At 41.3% G+C, this 21670-nt stretch overlaps 1 protein-coding gene across 2 annotated transcripts in view; it reads right to left on the bottom strand.

The window, feature by feature from the left end:
• The window catches only part of CRY1 (cryptochrome circadian regulator 1), a 40307-nt gene extending 20022 nt beyond the window's left edge, over nt 1–20285 (bottom strand). For both annotated transcript variants that reach the window (XM_030263133.4, XM_030263132.4), the window contains exon 1: nt 20128–20285. In XM_030263133.4, coding sequence (XP_030118993.3) covers nt 20128–20285 — 158 coding nt within the window. The remainder of the gene's footprint in view (nt 1–20127) is intronic.
• Nucleotides 20286–21670: the final 1385 nt, after the last annotated feature.

Raw genomic sequence — 21670 nt, forward strand, 5'->3', positions numbered from 1 at the left:
ACAGATTGTGTTGCAAGACTCACAGAAAACACACTGTTCAAAAATAACAGACCAAATCAAATCAAGGGACCTTACAATATCTAGAGTAATAGCAATGCAAAAGAATACTGCTTTGACTTCCAGAACACACACTCTGCTCACAGGTACTCAGAAGAAGCATGCCATTGTTATGTGTAGTAGATATAATTCGCACTATTTCTAATATGATATATATTATATTGAATATTTGTTGGGGTATACACATTTGTATTAGGACCCCCCCCCCCCACCCCCCCACCCTCGCAGGCAAAACCTGGTGTATATTAGAACCCGATTTACAAGTAAAAGGATGTGGCTCGGCCCGGAGATGGGCCATGTCTGGAGAGATACGGGGAACCCCAGGCGCTGATCATCGCGTGAACGACCAGAGATGGATTTAATGGAAATCCTCATGTGAATGCAGCATTCCATAAATTCCATCAAGGGATTCAACGACTCCAGACACTGAATTGTTCTCCCTCATCACCAAAAAAGAAAATCTTATTAACCTATGGACTCTGAATGGAAGAAAAGACTGACTGCTGAAATCTTCGCCTCAGGCAGAATTTTCCCTATAAAAACTGCTTGTGCCAGGATGGAGGTGTGTGAGCATAGAGGAAAACCTCTGCTGAGGCTGACTCCTTGTTGCACACCCAGGGCAGACCCCGGGCTCGGTTCTGTTCTTTCCTTGTGGCTGGCTAGACAGAATTTGATTGCAAAATAAATATTGTATGTTTTTCATTTTAATTTGGCTGGACAAATTTTCATTTATAACACCATTTATTAATCATATTTGATTCTTTCAGTTGAACCAAATGTGTTTTAACTAAATGTGATGCAAATAATTAATCACCTCTTTTGTTTTCTTCCACTGTATTTATGGTATACTACATCTAAAGGCATTTTTTCATTAAAGTGTTAATAGAAGTAGTCCAACATAAAAACCTTTACACAGATTTATAGAATCACAACATAGTTTGGGTTGGAAGGGACTTTTGAAGGTCATCTAGTCCAATCTCTCCTGCAAAGAGCCTTGCTCAATTAAATATGACCTTCTTAAATAATCACTTTTAGAAACATACCTTACCAAGAAACATAATAATTGAATCAACTACTTGTCATAAATGAAGTTTTCACCTCCTCTTTTTCTCATTAGTCCCCTAAAACTTGCAGAAGCAGCACAACATCTTTAACTGAATGCAAAATTATTTGACCTTTCTCTCTGAAAAGATCCACCAAAATGCTCACAAACACATTCCTCTCACAGGAATGGTAAATTAGTCTATGATTTAAAAATGAATATGAAACTTCCATCTCATAAAAAGCATTTCTTTTCAGTAAATGAGCTCTAGAGGCAAAGTTTCTTCATAGCAGCTATGAAGTAAGAGCTACTAGGCTTAAACTCTACTATATACCAAACTCTGGCAATGAAAAGACATTGAAATCTTCCCCTATAGTAACAGGTCACATTTCTGAGTCTGCAATCTAAACTAACTTTTATCCCTCAACCTAACAGTCAATGGGAAAGCACTTTCTTTTGCACTTTGAATGAATTATATGAGCTAAAAACTTCATTAAGAGACATAAAAAGGATGCCCAGATAATTTTTATCAGATTGGAGTATCAGCCCAGTTTTCTGTACCTAGTCTCAAACATCCCTTAGACAAACCAGAAGGAAATGTTCACTAATAATTTCACACTAGCAAATGATGCGAGGTACATGCATAACTGACATGATAGAGGGAGGCAGAAAAGACTTACGTATTTTAACATGGGGAAGATGCTGATGCAAAGCATCCCTGTCTGCAAGCAACATTCTTAGAGAGCGTTACACACATTTTGCCAGAGACATCTAATTATGATATTCAGAACTTTCATGAAAGCTGCTGAAGACTTCATTCTTTAAAAGACATGCACATAAAATCTTAGCAGTTGACTCCAAGAAACTCCACAAACCTTCCCTGCTGTCAATCATACATGGTATGCTTGGGGTCTAAAATAGAAGTTAATTGCCAGAAACTGGCAATAATTGCATAATACAGCTAATAATTTTAGCTACCATGCAACTGAAAGAAACTGATACCATCAAAGTAGCTATTCAAAAACTTCAATAAGTAATTGTTAACACAGTTAACGATTAACAAAATGACCTAAAGCAAGCACTACATCACACAACGTTCCTGGCTCAGCACTACTAACATAATTAAAAACTATACAGAGAAGAAGTCAGGAGCAGTCTGTTAGAAAGGTAACAATTTTATTTAGGGAGGAGACTTGCAAGAAGGATACCTATAGACGCACTATATAAGGCTACCCTTAAGTCTTGTTTGGGGTTATTTTTAGGAGTAATAAACACTCAGGAACCACAATCACATATATGCATCCTTGCCAGTACAAAATGAGGGCAGTTGCTAGGAACTGAGGGGACTTAAAATGCAGTGACTTCTCTTGCAGGTGCTATTCACATCTGAAAATGCTAGTGAGCTAAACCATTAGGAATAAGTTTTCTGAACTAATCCAGATTCTGAATTTGACCATTAGCAGGAGTGTTAGACTGCACAGACACACAAAATACAGGAATTTAGCTAGCCTTTCTCATTCTGAGAGGAAGTTTAAGAATTTGAGTGAAAAGGAACAGTGCTAAAACTTTCTCTGTTCCTAAGTTTAAGGCTTTTTACCCACAACTGGTCAACTTCCAGCAACTCATCCAAACTTGTGTTTAACCTCTCTTTTTAAATACCTTTTATCTATCCACTAGTCCTCACACCAAGCCATTGATTTCCATCAATAGAAAAGCTCTGTCAAACAAGAGACTCATGTTGTTACAGGTATTTGATTGCCCCCCAGACCTTGTCTATCAGAATTATCTTAGGCAACCTAATATCTGCTAGCTTTATTACCCTGTTCAATTGTTTTCTCCAACAATGCTATCAGATACTCCTCCTTCATCTTTCAGACTTTAGTAGAGCTGGATTCAAGAAAAAAGGTTTAATACCAACCACATTTTATTAGAGAGAGTATAATTTACAGCATTAGACCCTAATGTAGTAATCACATAAATCATGTACCATTTATTTCTCTTCAGAGAGAGAGCAAGGGCACTTTTCTTTCACACATACTTTGCCATATGTCTGATTAAGTTATAAGGAGATTTCAGTATAAGGCAAATATACGTCTCATACTAATTTCAACAGGAATCACAATGTGAACACCAAATGACAAACCAAACCAGAGTATGAGGCACTGAGAAGTATCTCAAATTTGATGTCCCTTTATACAAACATTCAGTATTTTACCAGTATATTTTCCTGTTTGATTGTCACCAACCAATGTGTCTTAGTGCAAGCAGTATATTCTTATGAAACTGTAAGAAGATTAAGCTCAGACAGGATTTAAGTGTTATGTACACTCCACAGCATCCTTTGGCAGCCAGCCACAGTAGTATTTTCCTGTTACCAAATCAAGGTCACAGAGGCATCCCGTATTGTACCACATTGTTTCAACAAATCCCACATCCAACTTCCACATCCTAAAGTGGTATACAATAATACATTTTGTAAAGGTATTATCCTTTGAGGTATACACAAGAGCAAGAAAAGTTCATGTTATTAAACTTTAGATACTTAAGTGAAGTAGCTGTTGGAGTTAACTAATCTCCTGCAGGGCTGCTCTACAGTCAGCAAAGAAAAAAACAGCTCCTTTAGAGAGCAATTCAGGACTACAGCATCTTTCATAACTTAGTATAGCTGATCCACTTGCAAAAACAAAACCAAACACTGACCATGATGTGTGTTACTTGGCTTTTTTTCCCCTTAATATTTACTACTGTTATAATCTTTAAGCCAAAGCAGAGCTGTGACAGAGGACAAATGCAAGATATATCCAAGCCCATGTACAGCTGTAAAAGAGGTTCTTGGGGAAAAAAAAAGCAATTCTTTGAAAACAGATTAAAGGGCTTTGAATAATAATCAAGTGAAAACCATGTTTAAAATTTAATCTCTCCAAGCTGAGTCCTTTTGGGTGCATCTTCTTTTCACACTAAGGAAAAAAGATTATTTCAAATATGGAGTGAGAGCAGAACATCAACCACAGCAAGCAGTACTGCTCTATTAGGAGCAACGAATTTATTTGAATCAAACCTATCTCACACTGGACAAAAAGCTGGCATTTCCTTACATACCATCCCTCATTAATTTCCTTCCAACTGAACTAACTTTTCAGGTTAGCATTCCCCAAAAGAAGATAACACACAATTTTTTTGTCCTATTCAGAAGACATTCATAATCCCCCAAAGATGAAGGAAGCAGGGTAATAGGCAGGATTACAACCCTGGACATTTGGAGATCGTCTTTTGGCTGCTTCAAGGACCTACTTAGAGGAATCCCATGGGTTAAGTCTCCAGAAGGTAGAGGGGTCCAAGGGTGCTAGTTAATATTCCATCATCATTTCTCCCAAGTTAAGGACCAGTGCATCCCTATTAGTAAGAAATAAATTTAAAAAGTCAGAAGACCTGTATGGATAATCAAGGAGCTTCTGACAAAACTAAAACACACAAAGAATGTTTATGGAATATAAAAAACAGGACAGGCCACTTGGGAGAAATAAAGGCATGTTGTCACATTATGCAGGATATGACAAAGAATGCTAAGGTCCATTTGGAATGGAATCTAGCAAGGGATGTCAAGAATGACAAGAAGGACTTCTTTTTTCCTACCTTTTGCTACAAGTAGCAAAAGGAAGACTAGGGAAATATGGGCTCACTGCTGAATCAAGCGGATGCCCTGGTGACAAAGCATACCGAGAAGGCACAGTTATTGAATGCTTTCTTTGCTCAATCTTTATGGTTAAAGCCAGACTCCAGGAATCCTTGAGCATGGAGGCAAGAGTGAAAGTCCAGGAAAAGGAAGATTTTCCTTTGGTCAAGGAGGAGCAGATTAGATATCCTTCAGTCAAGCTTGACATCCAGAAATCCATAGATCCCAATGAGATGCACCCATGAGTGTTGAGGGAACTGGCAGATGTTATTGTTAAACCATCATCCACTCTCCCTCATCTTTGAAAGGTCATGGAGAAGAGAAGTGCATGAAAGTACCAGTACAGGTTAAATGTTGTCCTGCTGGAAAGTAGCTCTGCAGAGAGGGATCTGTGATTCCTGGCGGACAGCAGGTTAAACCAGGAGCCAGCAGTGTATCTTTCTGGCCAAGAAGGCCAACGGTACCCTGGGAAACATTAGGAAGGGCATTGCCAGCAGATCAGGGAAGATGATCTGCACTGGTGAGGCTACATCCAGAGTGACGTGTCCAGGGTTGTGAGTGGGTATGCTGGGCTCGGTTCAAGAAAGACAAGGAGCTCTTGGAGAAGGTCCAGGAAAGGGCTACAAAGTGGATGAGGGGACTGGAGCATCTCTCTAATGAGCAAAGGCTGAGAGAGCCCAGCCTTTGTAGTCTGGAGAAGAGATGACTGAGAGGGAATCTTATCAATGCATACAAATATCTTAAGGATGGTGTCAAGAGGACGGGGCCAGACGGGACAACGGGCACAAACTAAAATACAGGAAGCACCATCTGAATATGAAGAAAAATATCTTTACTGTGGGAGTGACAGATCACTAGAACAGGCCCCAGGGCAGTTGCAGTCCCCTTTCCTGGAGACACTCAAAACCCACCTGGACACATCCTGTGCAACCTCCTCTGGGTGAATCTGCCTTAGCGGAGGGGTTGGACTTGATAATCTCCAAAGTCCCTCCCTACCCATTTTGTGATTCTGTGAAATAGCACTACGAAGTTGGTTCCTATTTTGTGAGCCATACATCATAGCAAATGGTGTATTTAGCTTCTATGAAGTCTGGATCCTAACTTCCAATATTCAAAGGGCACCCATTACTCACCTAAATTATTCTCACATAACTTGAAACGAACATCTCAAATTACTTCATGCTACAAAGGTCAGTCTGCTGGTGATAGAAGACTAACAGGCTCACAGTTTCCTAAATCTCTCTCTTAGTGTCTTCTGTTCTTTAATGTAGATATTCTGTGTTTATTTTTTTCTAATCCTCTAATTCCAATCAAATACATCAAAGTACTTATTATTTGACTTTATTTTTTTATGCCTGTTCTCTCCAGAGAGAAACTAGTTGGATCCATAAAGGAAAACCAAGAGCAACAAATTGTACTGAAGACAACTGGGGAAATATTACCTAGAAGCAAATTACAAAATTAGAGTTACTTGAGAGTACAGACATGGTCATACATAAATTTAAACCACCTTATTCTCATGTATCCAAATTCTCTTATTTAAATTAGCAGCTCTTAAGGTTTGATGTAATTAAACGTGAGCTGGCCTGCTTTATAAAATATTTCAGCCATGTTATTTTCAGCAATCTAAGCTGTCCATGAGAAAGTAACAGCTAAGGCTCATTTAAAAAGAACAAGCACGATAAAAGCACTCCAACAAGACAGTCTTGCAATCTGATTCTAAAGGACAGATTTTATACTGCCCTGACTTTATTTTAATAAAACCTTCTTCCTCTCTTTAAATTAAAGTGACTTCTTTAAGGTTACAATTAGTGCTAGTAAAATTTTGCACTTTTATGTTTCCTAGAAATAAAACACTGGCTTAAAAAAAATATATTTCTCAACTACACTGGATAAATTGCAAGTCCTTACGTACAATTCCATCATCTCTGGCTTCCCATATCTCAAAAATCTATTAAACTAATTGAATAAGGGATGGAGCTGAAATCCTTTAGCAAGCATAGAAACTAGTAGAAAGTTTGGAAAATGGAAAAAAAAAGTATCCTGAAGCTACTCCTGGAAATCTTAATTAAAATTGGTGCTCACCTTATGGTGGTCAGACTTTCAGCATTGTCTTAACTTTCCATTGCTGCTATTATGAATCAAAATGCTAAAATTTTCAGTCTTTCAAAGCTGAAATTAATCATTTATAGCTGAATACAAGGTTACCTTGATGAAGATGTATTCAGGGTTTTGACTAATAATGATGAAGAAAAAAAATTATTTACATGCCCCCAAACAAATAACTGAAACACAGATTTGTTTATCAAGCTGCATAAATCCTGAAAACCTCTACTTTGTCCTAAACTATTTCAGCATGTGGGCAGACTAGTGGAGATAAATCTTTAACTCATGCAGCAGAGGCTGATGCAGGAGATGATGCAGGAAATGCATAGAGCTCAGTAAATCCTGGAAAACAAAACTGAAGTATAGCTCAAGATACAACAGATTAAATAATCCAAATAACCACTGGAAAAATGTGCTCTCTTCATCTGCCACAACTTCAGCAGCTCTCTGCAATACTAAAGGTCAGGACCAACAGAAGGTACATCACTTGAAGTAAATAAACTGATCTTAAAAAGTTACAAAGGACAGTTAAGTAGAAGATTCTGATAACTAAGGAATAATACTCAGCCATCTCCACCCAAGTCATTGTAGTTTAAAGATTTTATGAAGAATTAAACTTTTACTGCAACAACTGTACTTTTACACTTTTCCCATCTACCCATTCCTTTTAGAAAACAGGAGTGGATTTCCAAAATTCACTTTCGGAACAACAGCAACAGCTTTTTTTATTACTTTGTTGAAAGAATAAAGGTAGACAATTGGAGAATATCCTTTTATATAGAATCACTGTACTTTTTTCCAGTTTGCTTGTGTGAGGATTAGAATTAATAGCAAAAGACTCAGACAACAACACTGCCAATTAAAAAAAAAAAAAAGGGAAAAGAAAGAAAAAGGGGCAGGCACCAAGTCTACCTTCCTGAATGTGAATAAACTTTGTTGGAGAAAAGTGGTTAGTATAAGAGCAGTTGAATATCAAGACAAACGATGAGCATTCCAGAAGAGTGATACTCATAGAATTATAGAATATCCTGAGTTGGAAGGGGCCCAGAAGGACCAATGAGTCCAACTCCTAGCCCTGCACAGTACAACCCAAGGAATCACACTATGTGCCTGACAGTGTTGTCCAAATACTTCTTGAACTCTGTCAGGCTTGGTGCTGTGACCACTTCCCTGGAAAGCCTGTTCCAGTGCTCAAGAAAGATTTTATCTTTTCCAAGAAAAAGGTGGTTCTCTAGTTTGTTTTGGTTTAACTTGAATGTTATTTCTTTAGACAATATTTATAGGGGAAGATTTGTAGACTCTGAACTCTGGAAACCAATAATCACCAATGATAGGTATTACTGTTATGCAGAACCTTCAGGCATAAAAAAAGCTGTCCCCCATTAGAGGTCACCCCAGACAGAAACAAACCTTATTTAGTTTAATCCTCCTATATTCAACATCAGGGGGCAAGACCGCAGCAGTGGGGGGCAGAGGGGAAGCAGAGGGCAGGAGGAGTCCACAAAGCCTGTAGCTTCCACTGTTACATATCTCCTAACCTGATCATTTCCTTATAGCACTTTCAAGAAGAACATTTCAATATGAATCAACAAAAATAGTTTCGTAAAGTAGGTCGTTGCTGCAGCAACCGGGCGGCTGTTTGGACTACTCCCTGCCACAATGACCTACTTTTCCTGTTATATGTAACCGTTGTAGCAAGATCCGAATATTCCTTCCCTACAGAGCCGCTCCGAGAGGATTCCTATACCACAGCTGAACTTTATTCCTAACAGGGACAGAGAAAAGCTTCATTTGAGCAGGTACAAGCAGCGGGTCGGTTCGGCTCTTCCTCTGTGTCATATTCAGTCAGAAGTGTCGGTGGCTAAAGGTTACATGAAACCCAATATGTGCTCGGAGCTCAGGAAGTGCCACAGCAGCGCTCAGAGCCGGCGGAGCTGATAAAGGATGGAAGGGGAAGGTGTGAAAAGGAACAGGCGCTCGTGAACAGCGTGTCCCCTGCCAGACTCAACAGCTGGCACCAAACCCCGGCACAAACAGGCTGTTCTGTACCACCATCCAAGCACAAGCTAATGGACACCATCCTTTATTACAGATCTAAGTAACATTAAATCTCCATAAAAGAAAAACCCTGGTGAATAGCAGGTAAAGCTCACGTGTTTTTAAACCCTGTTTAACCCTGCATGCACTGGAGAGGGGAGACGCAAAGGTACCACGAAGGAAGAAACATTGACAATTACATAGTTCCCTGTTTACTGTTGCTGTTAAAACCAGCATTTTTCCTTACGACAAAGGAAAAAATATCACCTCTTAAACTAATGAAGGAAATAGTTATCTCTGTAGAAATAAGACTACAAGACTTCAAACATCAATCACACTGACTTGTACTTAGGTATTTTTTGATCAATGTATTCAATCAAGATCAAAAGCTTTCATTCAAGGTAAAATTAGAGAGACAAGCATTTCCAAGCAAAAGAAAAACTCATTCCAAGAAAAGACAAGTAGAGCATTACCATGTAGTACACCATAATTAAAACTCCAGTCAACAGAAAGCTTCTGACAGATAATACAGCTCATATGATGAAAGCAGAAAAACAAAGAACACACAAAAAAGGTCTCCAAAGCTTACTTTACCTTAGGTATTCTTAAAACTTCTAAGTTCAGCAGGAAAAATACTGCAACTGGTGACAATATAGTACTGCAAGTAGAAAAGTTTTTGGAATTTCCCGCACCGTTTCATTTGGGAACAAGCCACTTAGAATGACATAACTGTTCCTGAAAACCTCACACTCATCAAACAAAATAGTAAAAAAACCCACCCAAAAAGCCTAAAAATTAATTTTACTTTATCACTGCACTATAGAGCAACAACTGCAAAGGTAGGATTCTGGAATAAAGACAGACTAATAGAAGGGAAAAAAGTGCAGAATTATGAAAAGAAATAGGAGAGACTGCTGCTGAAAGAGCAACACATGATTACTAGGAACACTCTTCTGTTACAATGTGTGACCTCCAATGCCAAAAATGTATGCTTTATCATGCTGTCTCCTATGGACACAGTAAAGGACTGGAGTAAAAATTCCTTCAAATGCTGGAAATGCAGCATTGAAGAATTTCGCTTTGGCAATGTTTCAGTGTTGGCACTGAAAAAGAGAGGTTGGTGGAATTAAGTTCAGAAGAATGCAAAAAGCCAAATTCTAAATTGTAAAAATAGAAACATCCACATTATCCCCCACAAACTCATGATTTTCTTCATGGTTTAGAAGAAAAACACACTACTGCCGAAATAAAGTACTCCCCAACAGTAAATTTATTGGCAACTAGCTCACAGAAATTTCAATCAGTAAAAGAACCCTACTCACTGAAAAGCACCATGACTATATGATGAAAATTAATTTTACACAGGTCTCCTCAGGTTACAAAAGCCTTGAAATAAAAGAGGAAAATACAAAGCAATTAAAGCAGAACTGTCAATATCACAGCAACTTACAACTTTTTCCTTTGTCATAAACTGAAGAAACTACATACTAGGAAATGTTTCCAGGTCATACAAATGAAAGAGCATGCTAGAGAAAAAAAAACATTCAAGTTTCTCATGGAGACCTTTAAGGAAACATTCACAAGGTTTGGGAGAGTAGTGCAAGAGCATTTGTGCAAGAGCAGGAAAAAGTTACACTCTAAAAAATAACATGGATAGAGCACAGTAAACTAGACCTGGCCTGTCATCTACTGAAAAGCAATGAAGGAAGGTCACAGGAATTATCCCTAGGCAACACAAATAAAACAAATAATTCAGATGCCATCCTTGGCTTGATCATCCCCATTAAGACTTGGATGGTTTCAACTTTTTGAGTTCACTAACAGCAAGACTTATAAAGAACAAAACTGAAATGCAACCTCCTCCCCCAAAGACCCTTCTGAAACCTGGATGGCAAAAATTACTGTGTAGAGTATTTTTTTTTAAATGCATGTCTCAGTTTTGCCTATGTAATTAATACTTCTCCTATGAGACAGAAAAAAGGGAAAAAATATTAGGTAATCTCTGCTAAAAGCCACAATGTTTTCTTCAGCTTTAGACTTCCAGAAAAAAAATGAGCTTATTATTCTCTAGAACAAAGTATGAAGGAGAAAGAATGAAAAACTCACTTGATGTCACAGGATTTACAGACAGAAAATTTCAAAGCCAAGGAAACTCTATAAGAACATAGCAAGACAACATTTAGTCCATTCTTTAATGAATCTAGTATATTAGAAATCAAACCACTAACTATTTTCAATGCCAGCTGCTCTATAAAATGTAGTATTGCAATTCTCTGGATCCTTCCCCAGTACTTCAGAACTGCACAGATTGTGAAATTGAGATGTTTGCCATGACATCCTGTTATCTTTAGTGCACAGCAAAACTGCAACCATTCAGACCATGATCATGTTTTATGAACTATACAAAGCATGAAGTAATGAGCAGCCTGTATGAACAAGTTGCCTATTTATTTATTTCTCTGTCTGATGCAAATGACCCTCTTATTTCTGGGGTTTTTTTGATCACTTTTTCTCTCTCTCTCTCAATTGCAGCATAGTTTACCCCTCACCGATAAGGTCAGTAGAACACTGGCACTGAGAAACAAACAAACAAAAAAATAATCTGCAAGCACTGAACTCCATAGGTTCCTTACAATAAAAAATAAAGCATTTCCTAGGTCATGGATTTCGTATGTTGGATAGATAACAGATAGAAAACTCTAAGTTTTCCTTAGAGGAACTGTTCCTAAGTAACCTGTACTGCAGATATTTCATATCCATCACTGAAGAATTAATAACATATGTTCATACTTCACAACTTCTCCATTTGAGCTTAAATACAGTTTTTTAACATTTCTGGTTTTAATTTTGAAGGGATATGGGCTTGTGTTCTGACAGGGTACAAACCTTCAGTGGGAGAATTTTACAGCTTCTACTTTTCATGTCTGTGAAAGAGCCACAAACATTCAGATGTTAAAGAAGAAATGCATGAGAATGAACAGGAAGGGAAATGCTTTTTTATAAATTAAGAAACACTATGTAAACCTCTAAACCAGATCCAGGAAATTTCTCTAGTTTAGTTGTAGAAGGAAGCAATGCATAACACAAAAGCTCAGGTGTACGTGACATGCCTGTTAATACAGAAATTAGATATGCAGGACACATCCTGTTCAGTGGAAGAAATCCCTTCCATCTCTGATACAACTGAACAGGTTGTATCTTACTGCAAAAAAGTTGTTGCACTAGCACTTTTCAAAAAGATTTTAAGCAACAGTTTGACACCTGAATTTACTAGTTTACTTCCAAAATGCAGAGTATTATAAAATTCTCATTTCCTACCCAAGTTTACCAACATTGAATTTTAGACCTTTCAAATATTAATGCAATTTAAAATTAAATAATATTTAAAAATAAATACGTTAAAAAGTTCTGTTCACTGCAGCTCACTTACTGTCTACGCTAATGCTAACAAAGCTCCTGTGTTGGTTTTTATTATCTCCACTGGTAATTGGAATGAACTCCAATTTTTAACTGTTCCAAAAGTATAGATGGCCATGTGGACTTTGGCCACAGCCATCTCCACTTACACACTTGAAACAGAACACTGAAATATTGACCTGTCCTTTCCAGTCTATCCTTTACCTCCACTGAAGCTTTGTTCCCTTATAAAACATCATTTACACTCAGGAAACTCCAAAGCAGTGAAAGTAAATGCTTTATGGTGACCTGAAAAACAAATGGAGGCTTCAGGGTTAGAAGAACACTGCAATTATAACTCACCTCTTGACCTAGATTGCAAAGAACACAAAAGCCAAAAGTACACAGAAGCACACAAACAACCTTGCTCCATGTTAAATTAAGAGTTCTGAGAAATCTAAAAGAAATGTGTTGCACCAGAATACTATGAAGTTCTTACCCTGGTAACCAAATCCAGTCCTTTCCCACAGGTAACCAAAGGTATGGCTATTAAACCTGCTAAAATGTGATAAGCAAATTACTAAGCCCATGGAACACAAAACTACATACTCTTACACTAATTACACAACCCACTCATGCTCAAGCTGACTTTGCCCTTTTTAGGTCACTATGGGAAGGTGACAAAATTCCCTAACCTCTTTCAGTATGTAAATTCATATCACAGACTTTTGAGTGACTTCTACACTGAAAAAATGGCCGACTTTGCTGGCAGCTTGACCTTCCTCCTATCACAGGTTATATAACTAACCTGAAAACCTGCCAGGCACTGAGACATAGTATGGAAAAGAACCAGTTCTGAAAATAAAGGCTTTCATGCTGTAGATAAACTGTTAGAAACCAAAAAGTTCAGGCAGTGCATGATGAAAAACAGGCTTTTCTGCAATATTTGCATAATATATTTAAAGAGTAGCTTCCATTTGTTGGGATAAAGACATTTTCCCAAACTGGAGGAAAAGATTTTATTGTATTAAAATGTCCAAAAGAGAATGATAATATAACTTGCTTTGAAGAACAGATGCAGAATTCATTGACACTGTCACATACTGATCACTTAAGGAAAAAAAAATTCTGGATTCTCGATTGCCTAAAAAAAGCTGCTTTCACATTCACAGATGGTGTTTGTTGGGGGTTTATCACCTGTTACAGTGAGCTCATGGGCATTCTGTTTCCCCTTCCCCAGGACCCTGTGACTCTGATCAAGATAACCCTGAACCCTCCTTCCTGCCCCAACGGGGTTGGCAGAGAGCCAGAGAAGCCCACCCTGTCCAAAGTCTATATAGACCCCTGACATTTCCTGTTCGTCCTCTTCTGCCCTGCTCTCCACATGGACAACACAGAATAAAGAGAGCTGAACCAACAATCTCGGGGTAAGAGCCTCTTTTGGAAATCTTTGCCATCACCTGATATTCCTCCCCTCACAGCCTCAAATCTCTGAACTAGCCTGATTATTCAGGGGGCTGTGTAAGGGGGGGAAAGTCAATCACCCTCCCTGTTTGTGACCAGATCAGGAAACACTATGAGGACAGATTACCTTGCCCATCTCAAATAAAGAATGTGCTCTATTGATACTTTTGTAAAATAAAACAAAAATAGACTCTTCCCAAGAGAAGGTAGACTAAAAAAATCCTATTGACTTGTTTCAGAATAACATTTCTCCCCGAATACTCAAAGTCCACATACTATTACATATCAAGAACACTTGACTCAGATCTTCCCTGGACATCCTCAAACCTGGAGATTAGTGATATAAAACCAGGTGTCTAAAACGTCAAAATTTCTTAACCTGAAGAATTAAAACTCCTCCAAGACCAGCCTTGGTGTCCAGATTGTATAGATGCTAACTATAATTTTTCTGGCCTATAGTAACTGCTGCTTTGGAAAAATTAACTTACTGAGCACAATTCAATTTGCAGTACTGCCTGCTCCCTCCACACCAACCAGTGCAACCTTCTTGTCCAATTGAATAATAGTTACTTTACAGAATCTGGTGATACAAGATCATTCACCAAAATAAGGAAAGAAGCACAGTGTAATTTCTCAGCTAGCAGGCTTATTTCTCACATTCTGACAGTTTGACAAAAAAGAAATTGCATCTTTTTCCAGCACAGTAAAAAGGCCAATACTTATTTTCAGCAATATCATTTCCAAGAGTGTCAACAAATGGCAAGCCGCAGAAGAAAACAACAATCCCCTTCCAAAAACACCTGATGGTTACTGCAGACAGTTACAGGCAGGCCATGAGGGATATGACCATGGTAATCTGATTCAAATCTCTACTGCCACAGAAAGAAATGGTACCTGCCCTTCCCACTCTTTGCCTCTTCACTACTATTACGGTGACCTTATTGCTGGCACAATCTACCACAGAGCTAATTCCACCAAAACTGGTAATTAATCTCTTTTGGACAGATTGATGAGCTAAACTGTCTCACCACAGAGTTGTGTGCTATCATAAAAGGGTGGAACCAACCCTTTCATCAACAGTGCAGGATTAAACCCATGAGGACATACGTCAGTGTGTTTCAATGACGTACTTTGTAAATCATAGGGCTAGATCATATAACACAAATTATAGAGGGAGTTGCTGAATTTCAGGCACTTTTGGGGTTAAAAAATGTTTTTTGTGGAAGAGAACAGGTGAGCAGCTTAGGGGTGTGGCACTGGGGGCGTTTCTCCAATCTAACTGCCGGTACGGTATGGAGTTTCCATCTGAAAATGCATCTGAAAATGCAACTTTTGGAAAGAAGCTACAGACTTCTCACAGATTAATCACCCTCAGTTTAGTGGGCTGGGCGAACACAAGTGCTCCAAGTGGCACACACCACTGTAGAGCTGAAGCCACTCATTAGAGGGTATGCTGAGTTGCACTGGGTTTGCATGGCCACAAGTCAAGGTATCAGGGAGCTACAAGGGTGGCTTGCTGTGAGAAGCTGCTGGAAGCTTTCCATCTGTCTTTCCAGGCCAGTGCCAGACAGCTCCAATGCCAACCTGCCACTCGCTGGTCAAGGTAGTGCCTCTGGGACAATGTATCTGCCAGGAGGAAAATGTTAGTGCTCAGGAGCCATTGAAGCCAGAGAGGCATGAGAACAGGCGAGAGAAACAACTCTGCAAACTCCCAAGTCAGGGGAAGAAGTAGAGGGGAGGACATGCTACAGGCACCAGAGCAGATTCCCCTGCAGCCTGTGGTGAAGACCACTGAAAGGAAGGCTGTCCACCTACAGCCCATGAAGGACCTCGGTGGAGAAAATCAGAGCGTGAAGAATCCTTCCCCTGAGGAAAAAGCAGCAGAGACAACATCTGATGAACTGACCAAAACCTCCATTCCTCAACCCTCTGTGTTCTTTGGAGATAGGAGGTTGAGAAAATGGGAGTGAAGTTGAGCCCAGAAAGAATGGAGGGGTAGGAAAAAGGTGTTTTAAGAATTTTGTTTATTTTCAATTACCCTATTCTGATTTGATTGGTAATACATTAATTCATTTTCCCTACAATGGTAATGGCTGAGTGGTCTCTCCTCGTCCTAATCTTGACTCACAAGCTTTTTATTTTCTACTCCCTGCCTAATCAAGGGGAATGACAGAGCGCCTTTGGCGGGCTATGTTAAATATTTAATAAATAAAACAGATTTTCACTCTAAGTACTATACAATAAAAACAAACTTAAAGGGATGTTTTCATCAGGGAAGTAATAAATATTTCTGTGCATTCCTTTTTATATATTAAGCATGTCACCAAAAATTAATGAAGTATAATACACAAATTTTGTCTGCCTGAATTACACATATGAAATTCAAATCACTCATAGATTAATTCTATTGACAAACTTTTTCCACCAATCCCCCATCCAACAAACACATCTCTATTGGACAAATCATAACTATGTAAGTGGAAACTGTAAGTATATTTTCAAAACTAGATGCACAGAACAGCAAAATTTAATAGATACTACAGAAAGATGTCCAAGTATTATTTTTAAAACAAGTTCCCATTTCCATGAATTGCAGTGATTGTCCTGGAAATGAAACTATTTTTTTTCTCTCAGGTTTTTTTATTTGCTTGAAATTTGAGTGTGGAAAAATAAATCATCTCTCTCCTCTCTCCAAAGTCAATACCACTATCTGCAATAATAGCAGCAGCTAACTTTGAACAATGTTGAACACATCAATATTCTCACAATATCTAAGAGATATACAAAGCAAATTCAATTACTCCTATTTTAAAAGTAAAATCCATTCTCTTCATCAATGGTTAAAAAAGTGTTTTAACTAGCATATCAAAGACAGACACATATACCCAAAAAAGACAATCCAGAAGAGGTAAATGATTACCTAAAGTAAATCCTTATGCAGCAACTAACAATGTTTCCATTTCTTTTCCGGTATTGTGATCAATTGTCACTCTGCACTAAAACCAGTGAAGCTCTCCTGTAGGTGATGTTGTAAAGCATGAAATCCCATTCTCCTTAATATGGAAAAGTCTGTGAGCACATACGAACACATTTTTTCAGAAGTAGGTAATGGTTACTTGTTGGAGTATGCAAGTTACATTCTTTGCCTGCTTTGTTGACACAATTCAGATACAAGCTAATTCTGGTGCCTAACATTTAAGGGCAACCGACAAAATTTTAAGAGAGCCTTAGTGCAATTTGGCATCTCCCTCCACCATTTCTGCACCTTTTACTGTACTAAGTAACTTCTCTCTCTCAAGTGTTGATCTGTGGACAACATTATGAATTCATCCCATAGAAAAAACATGTTTCAATGAAAGCACATCTTGATTTATTTGACAGCTTGAAAAAAAGGAACAATAAGGAGAAACTGAACAGACCCAGAAAAAAAAAAAAAAAAAAAAAAAAAAAAAGTGAACTGAGGGAGGTCCTGGCATTTGTTACGTAGCATTCACTAATTTAGAACAGGTAGGCTGAATGCCAGGAGAAAGGAGGTCAGTAAGACCATGTGACTGCTTAGTAATTAGACTTACTCAATAGTGCAATTACACAAAAATATTACTCCCTGATTGTTACATGACTGCTTAAAGAGAAAAGTTAATTAGAAAGCACCTATATGTTAAAGGTTGCTATTTACCAGCAACCTATTGTGTGTTATATTTAACACACATTTGTTAATATAAACCATAACTGGTAACCCTGCAGAATGACAATGACAATATTCTAACAAGAAGTTGAACCTCCTGGTTTCTTGTATTCTTTCACCATTTTTCCTCATGTAGATTGCATTAGTCATAGTTTGACAGAGAAGAGTTTTGCCCAGGGCACTAGGACAACAAACACTTGGTGTCAATCAACTCAAATTAAGAAAGGACCACTGTAAATTCACACCAGGAGGTTAAATTTGACTCACCTTCCTACTGCTGAAGGGCTTCTGCTCCTAGTCTCAAATAAAATGTTTCTCAGTACAACACCCTACTCAACAGGCACGTAAGCAATGATTTTGCTCATAGTGATCAAGTGAAAAAGAACATTAAATGTTTTTCCATTAATTATAAGTGCCAAATACGACTGGGAAACTAAAAAATTGCATCACAGATTTTGTGTATACTTACTGGGAATCTATGTGTCTGCACTGGTTAAAAGCATCTCATTAAAATCACTGGAACATAAAGAGGATTCATCCCAAACCAGTAACTGTTCATTTAAATAAAAACTGACTGAGAAGAACCTTAATAAGCATACAGCTTTAGCAGTCAGTTATTCTATAAAGCTATTGTACTTTTAAACTTGAAAAAAACCCTGATGATTTCATGAAACCAGGCTCTGAAGGCAGCAACATTTCCTACTCAAATCCATGTGCAGCATGTGCCTTGGGGGTATTTGAGTACCAGGAGATTGCTTGATGTGCTTTGGACAGGGGAATTGTAATCTACCCCAAATTCAGTCCCTCTAACCAGCAACTAAAACCAGGCATTTTTCGTCAAATGCAAAATGCAGTGGGAGGACTAGCTGCCTTCTAAAAGACTGAAAACACTGTTCAAGTAAACCAACCAGCAATACATCACACACAGATGAACTCAAGGACTCTATTAGCTAATGATCATATTACACAGTCACTGAAGAACCAGGGCAATAGCACTGAAGACATGAACTTCCTTCTGCTAGAACCAAAGTTCACATTTGTCTATCATTCACTAGCTCAGAGAGTACAACCAAAAACTGTTCAGCATTTCAACTGCACGGCACATTAGAGACCTATGAAGTATTCTTAAGACGTGTGATTTCCTTAACACTTAGACTTGTACCAGTTGTCCACATTCTTTTAAAACTTCAGTGGCCATTCATATTTCACCCACAAAATTCAGTGGCTGTTCATGTTTCACCCACAAAATTAATACCTCTGAGGCTCTTCAGTAAGTCAAAATGTTATTAAAAAAAACTTATCCATTCAAAACAAAAGTGAGTTAAAAGTCTCTTGTAAAATAAATGTACATCATGAATCTCAGATAAGAGAAGTATCTAACAGCTATTCCCAAGGTATTTTTTTCAGTGCAAATGAAATAATCATCAAGTTAAAGTTTACAAAAAGTATCTTTAGTATTTTCATCTCTTGAAAACATTAACATTGTAAGGAAAACCTCTCAAAATCTGAAAAAAAACCCCAGAAACTCAAAACCTCCAAAGGTAAGTTACCTGGCTGGTAAAGTATAAGCTAGGATACAAATTATTAAATCTGAAAGGAACAATCCCTCAAGTAAACACAATTGAAAGCTGAAGTTTCAAAACTTTGTCATTCTTCTATGATGTGGTGTTAAGTTTCATTGTGCTTGTTCCATAATTAGGCAACTTTTCAGCATTGTAGTCTGGGCAGGCTAAGTTCACTAGCATTTCAAGTTCCTGACATTGGAGGGACAGATGATACACAGACTTTACTGCATTATCAAGCATTTTACAAGGGTAACAATTTTCAGATTCCTAGTGATTTTTTAACTAATCTCACATGACAAGCATGCACAGAAGTCCTATTAACCTCTGCCTTATGGTACACATTTAGCATGCAAGCGCCAGTCACAGCACCATAGTAAAGTTCATTTTTATATAGGGTAGGAAAATTACAACTGGCTTGATGGTGTAGGAAGAAATCTGCACTTTCCAGAAAGGGACACTACACACCGAGCCAGCCCGAGTTCAAGGAGCATTTAGAGAATGCTCTCAGGCACACGGTGGGTTTCTTGGGGCTGTCCTATGCAGGGCCGGGTGTTGGACTCCACGATCCTCGTGGGCCACTTCCAACTCAGGATATTTTGTGACACCCTTCCGTGCAGGAACGCTACTCTGAAAAAGTACTTCTGAGCTAAGCGAGCAGCTTCACTGTTTCTCCAGGACGGCGTCGCCCTGGGGTTCCCGGCTGCCCAGAGTTCCTGAAATGGCGCAAACCCACTCTGGGCTGCTCCCCACAGGGCTTTCCGCCCGGCAGCAACCCCGCTCTGAGCTCCAGCGCTCGGGTAATGATCCGCCACCCTCGGGGGCGAGAACAAGCGCCCCCCTCAGCGGGAAGCCACAGCCCACCGCCCCGCACTGTGCCGTGGGCTTCCCGGTTCCTGCTTCCCCGTCCCTCCCACGTGCGCCGCAGCCCGGGCCGGCGCTGGGCTGGATATGTAACACCGCCGGCCCGCGGGGAGGGCAAGCGGCCGAGGGAAGCCGGCGCTGGCGGCGGCCCAATCGGGCGCGGAGGGGAGGGGATGGCGGGGAGGCAGCGTGACCGAATACATAACGCGGGATTAGGGCCCCCGCAGCGCCCCGCACTCACCGCCACCTGTTGATGCCCACGTTGGAGGAGCCGGCGAACCAGGGGTCCAGGATGTAGACGCAGCGCACCGTGTCGGCGCCCTGGATGCATTCCCGCAGCGCCGGGTTGTCGTGGAGCCGCAGCCCCTTGCGGAACCAGTGTACGGCGTTCACCCCCATGCCGGGTGCGGGCGCTCAGCGGGAACCGCCGCCGCCCGCGGGGCCGTTCATGGCCCGGCGCCGCCGGGCGAGCACGGACGGGCGGCGGGGCGGCCCGCGGGGCCTCGCTGGGACGGCTCTAGGACCCGGCGGACACGGCGGGAGCGGCCGCCCGGCGGGGACGCATCACCCCGCGGAGCCCCCGCGCTGGGGAGAGCAGGGACGAAAGGTGCGAGCGCTGGGTCCGGCGGTGACTGCGGGGCGGTGGCGGCGCCCTGCCCGCGGAAAGCGCCGTCCGTGCCGCCGCCGCCTCCTCGCCGCTCGCCCTGTGACTGCGCGGGGCTGCGCCGGCCGCTCCGCCCCGCCCCTCGCCGCCCATTGGCCGGCGCCGCTGCCACGTGACCGCGGGCCCTCACGTTTCTGAGGTGTGTTCGGTACCGGCGGCGCGCGGGGGCAGGGAGGCCCGGCCGGGCGGCCCCGCTGCCGCGGCGGGGCGGGAGGCAGCCGAGGGGCCGGCGATCCCGGCGGCAATCCCACCCGCTGGGGCAGCGCGGGGCCGGCGGGCCGCGCCGGCGGGGGGCGGGGCCCGGCTCTCTCCGCCACCCCCCCGCGGCTCGGCTCGGCTCGGGGCGGCGGGACCCGGATGAGCACGGGGCCGCGGAGCGCTCTCGGCGGCGCCGCTTCCGCCGGGCGGCGCCGTGCGCGCGTCCCCGCGCCTGTTATGTATCGCGGCCCGCGCGCGCCCGCCCGCCCCCGGAGCCGTGCCCGGCGGTGCCGCCGCACGGGCGGGGCGCTTATATAAGCGTGTGCGTAGGGAGCGCCCGCTGGGCTAGCGGAGCTCCGGGGGGCCCTTCCCACCCTGACGATTCCGTAACGCGGGCCGAGGGCTCGGTGCTGCCCGGTGCCGCCGGGACGTGTCGGTCAAAAGGCACCCCCGGGCAAGAGAAAGCGGCTGGGCCGTGCGGTGCTGCCGCACCCAAACAGGCTTTCAAGCAGCTGAACGAGTTAAAATGGTCTCTCTTAGGGCACCGTTAGTAAAGTCATTACTAAATGGTGAATTTCTCACTGTTAATTACAGAGCTCAAACCACCGTCTGTGCTGCCAGCACAGCGGGTTTCCCGGACCTGCTCCTTGGTTACGCTGCGCACGGCCAACAGCCGACGGAGGCATCGCACTGACAGGACTCAGTACAACCCTTTGGAGCCTTCACAGGGCAGCTCTCGATGCAGATCTGAAAATAAACCTCCACCTGGATTGCAGCTCAAATCTCCAGCTTCATGGACAAGTGCATAGCAACAGCAGGAGTGGTCTCATTACAAAGAATGCCTCAAGTAAAAGGCAGAGGACCCAAATCAGCAGTACAGACCTTTCTTAACTTTGAGAATTCCAGACAGTTCTTTAAGAAC

Source organism: Taeniopygia guttata, chromosome 1A (assembly GCF_048771995.1).
Source record: "Taeniopygia guttata chromosome 1A, bTaeGut7.mat, whole genome shotgun sequence".
NCBI classification, from domain to species: Eukaryota; Metazoa; Chordata; class Aves; order Passeriformes; family Estrildidae; genus Taeniopygia; species Taeniopygia guttata.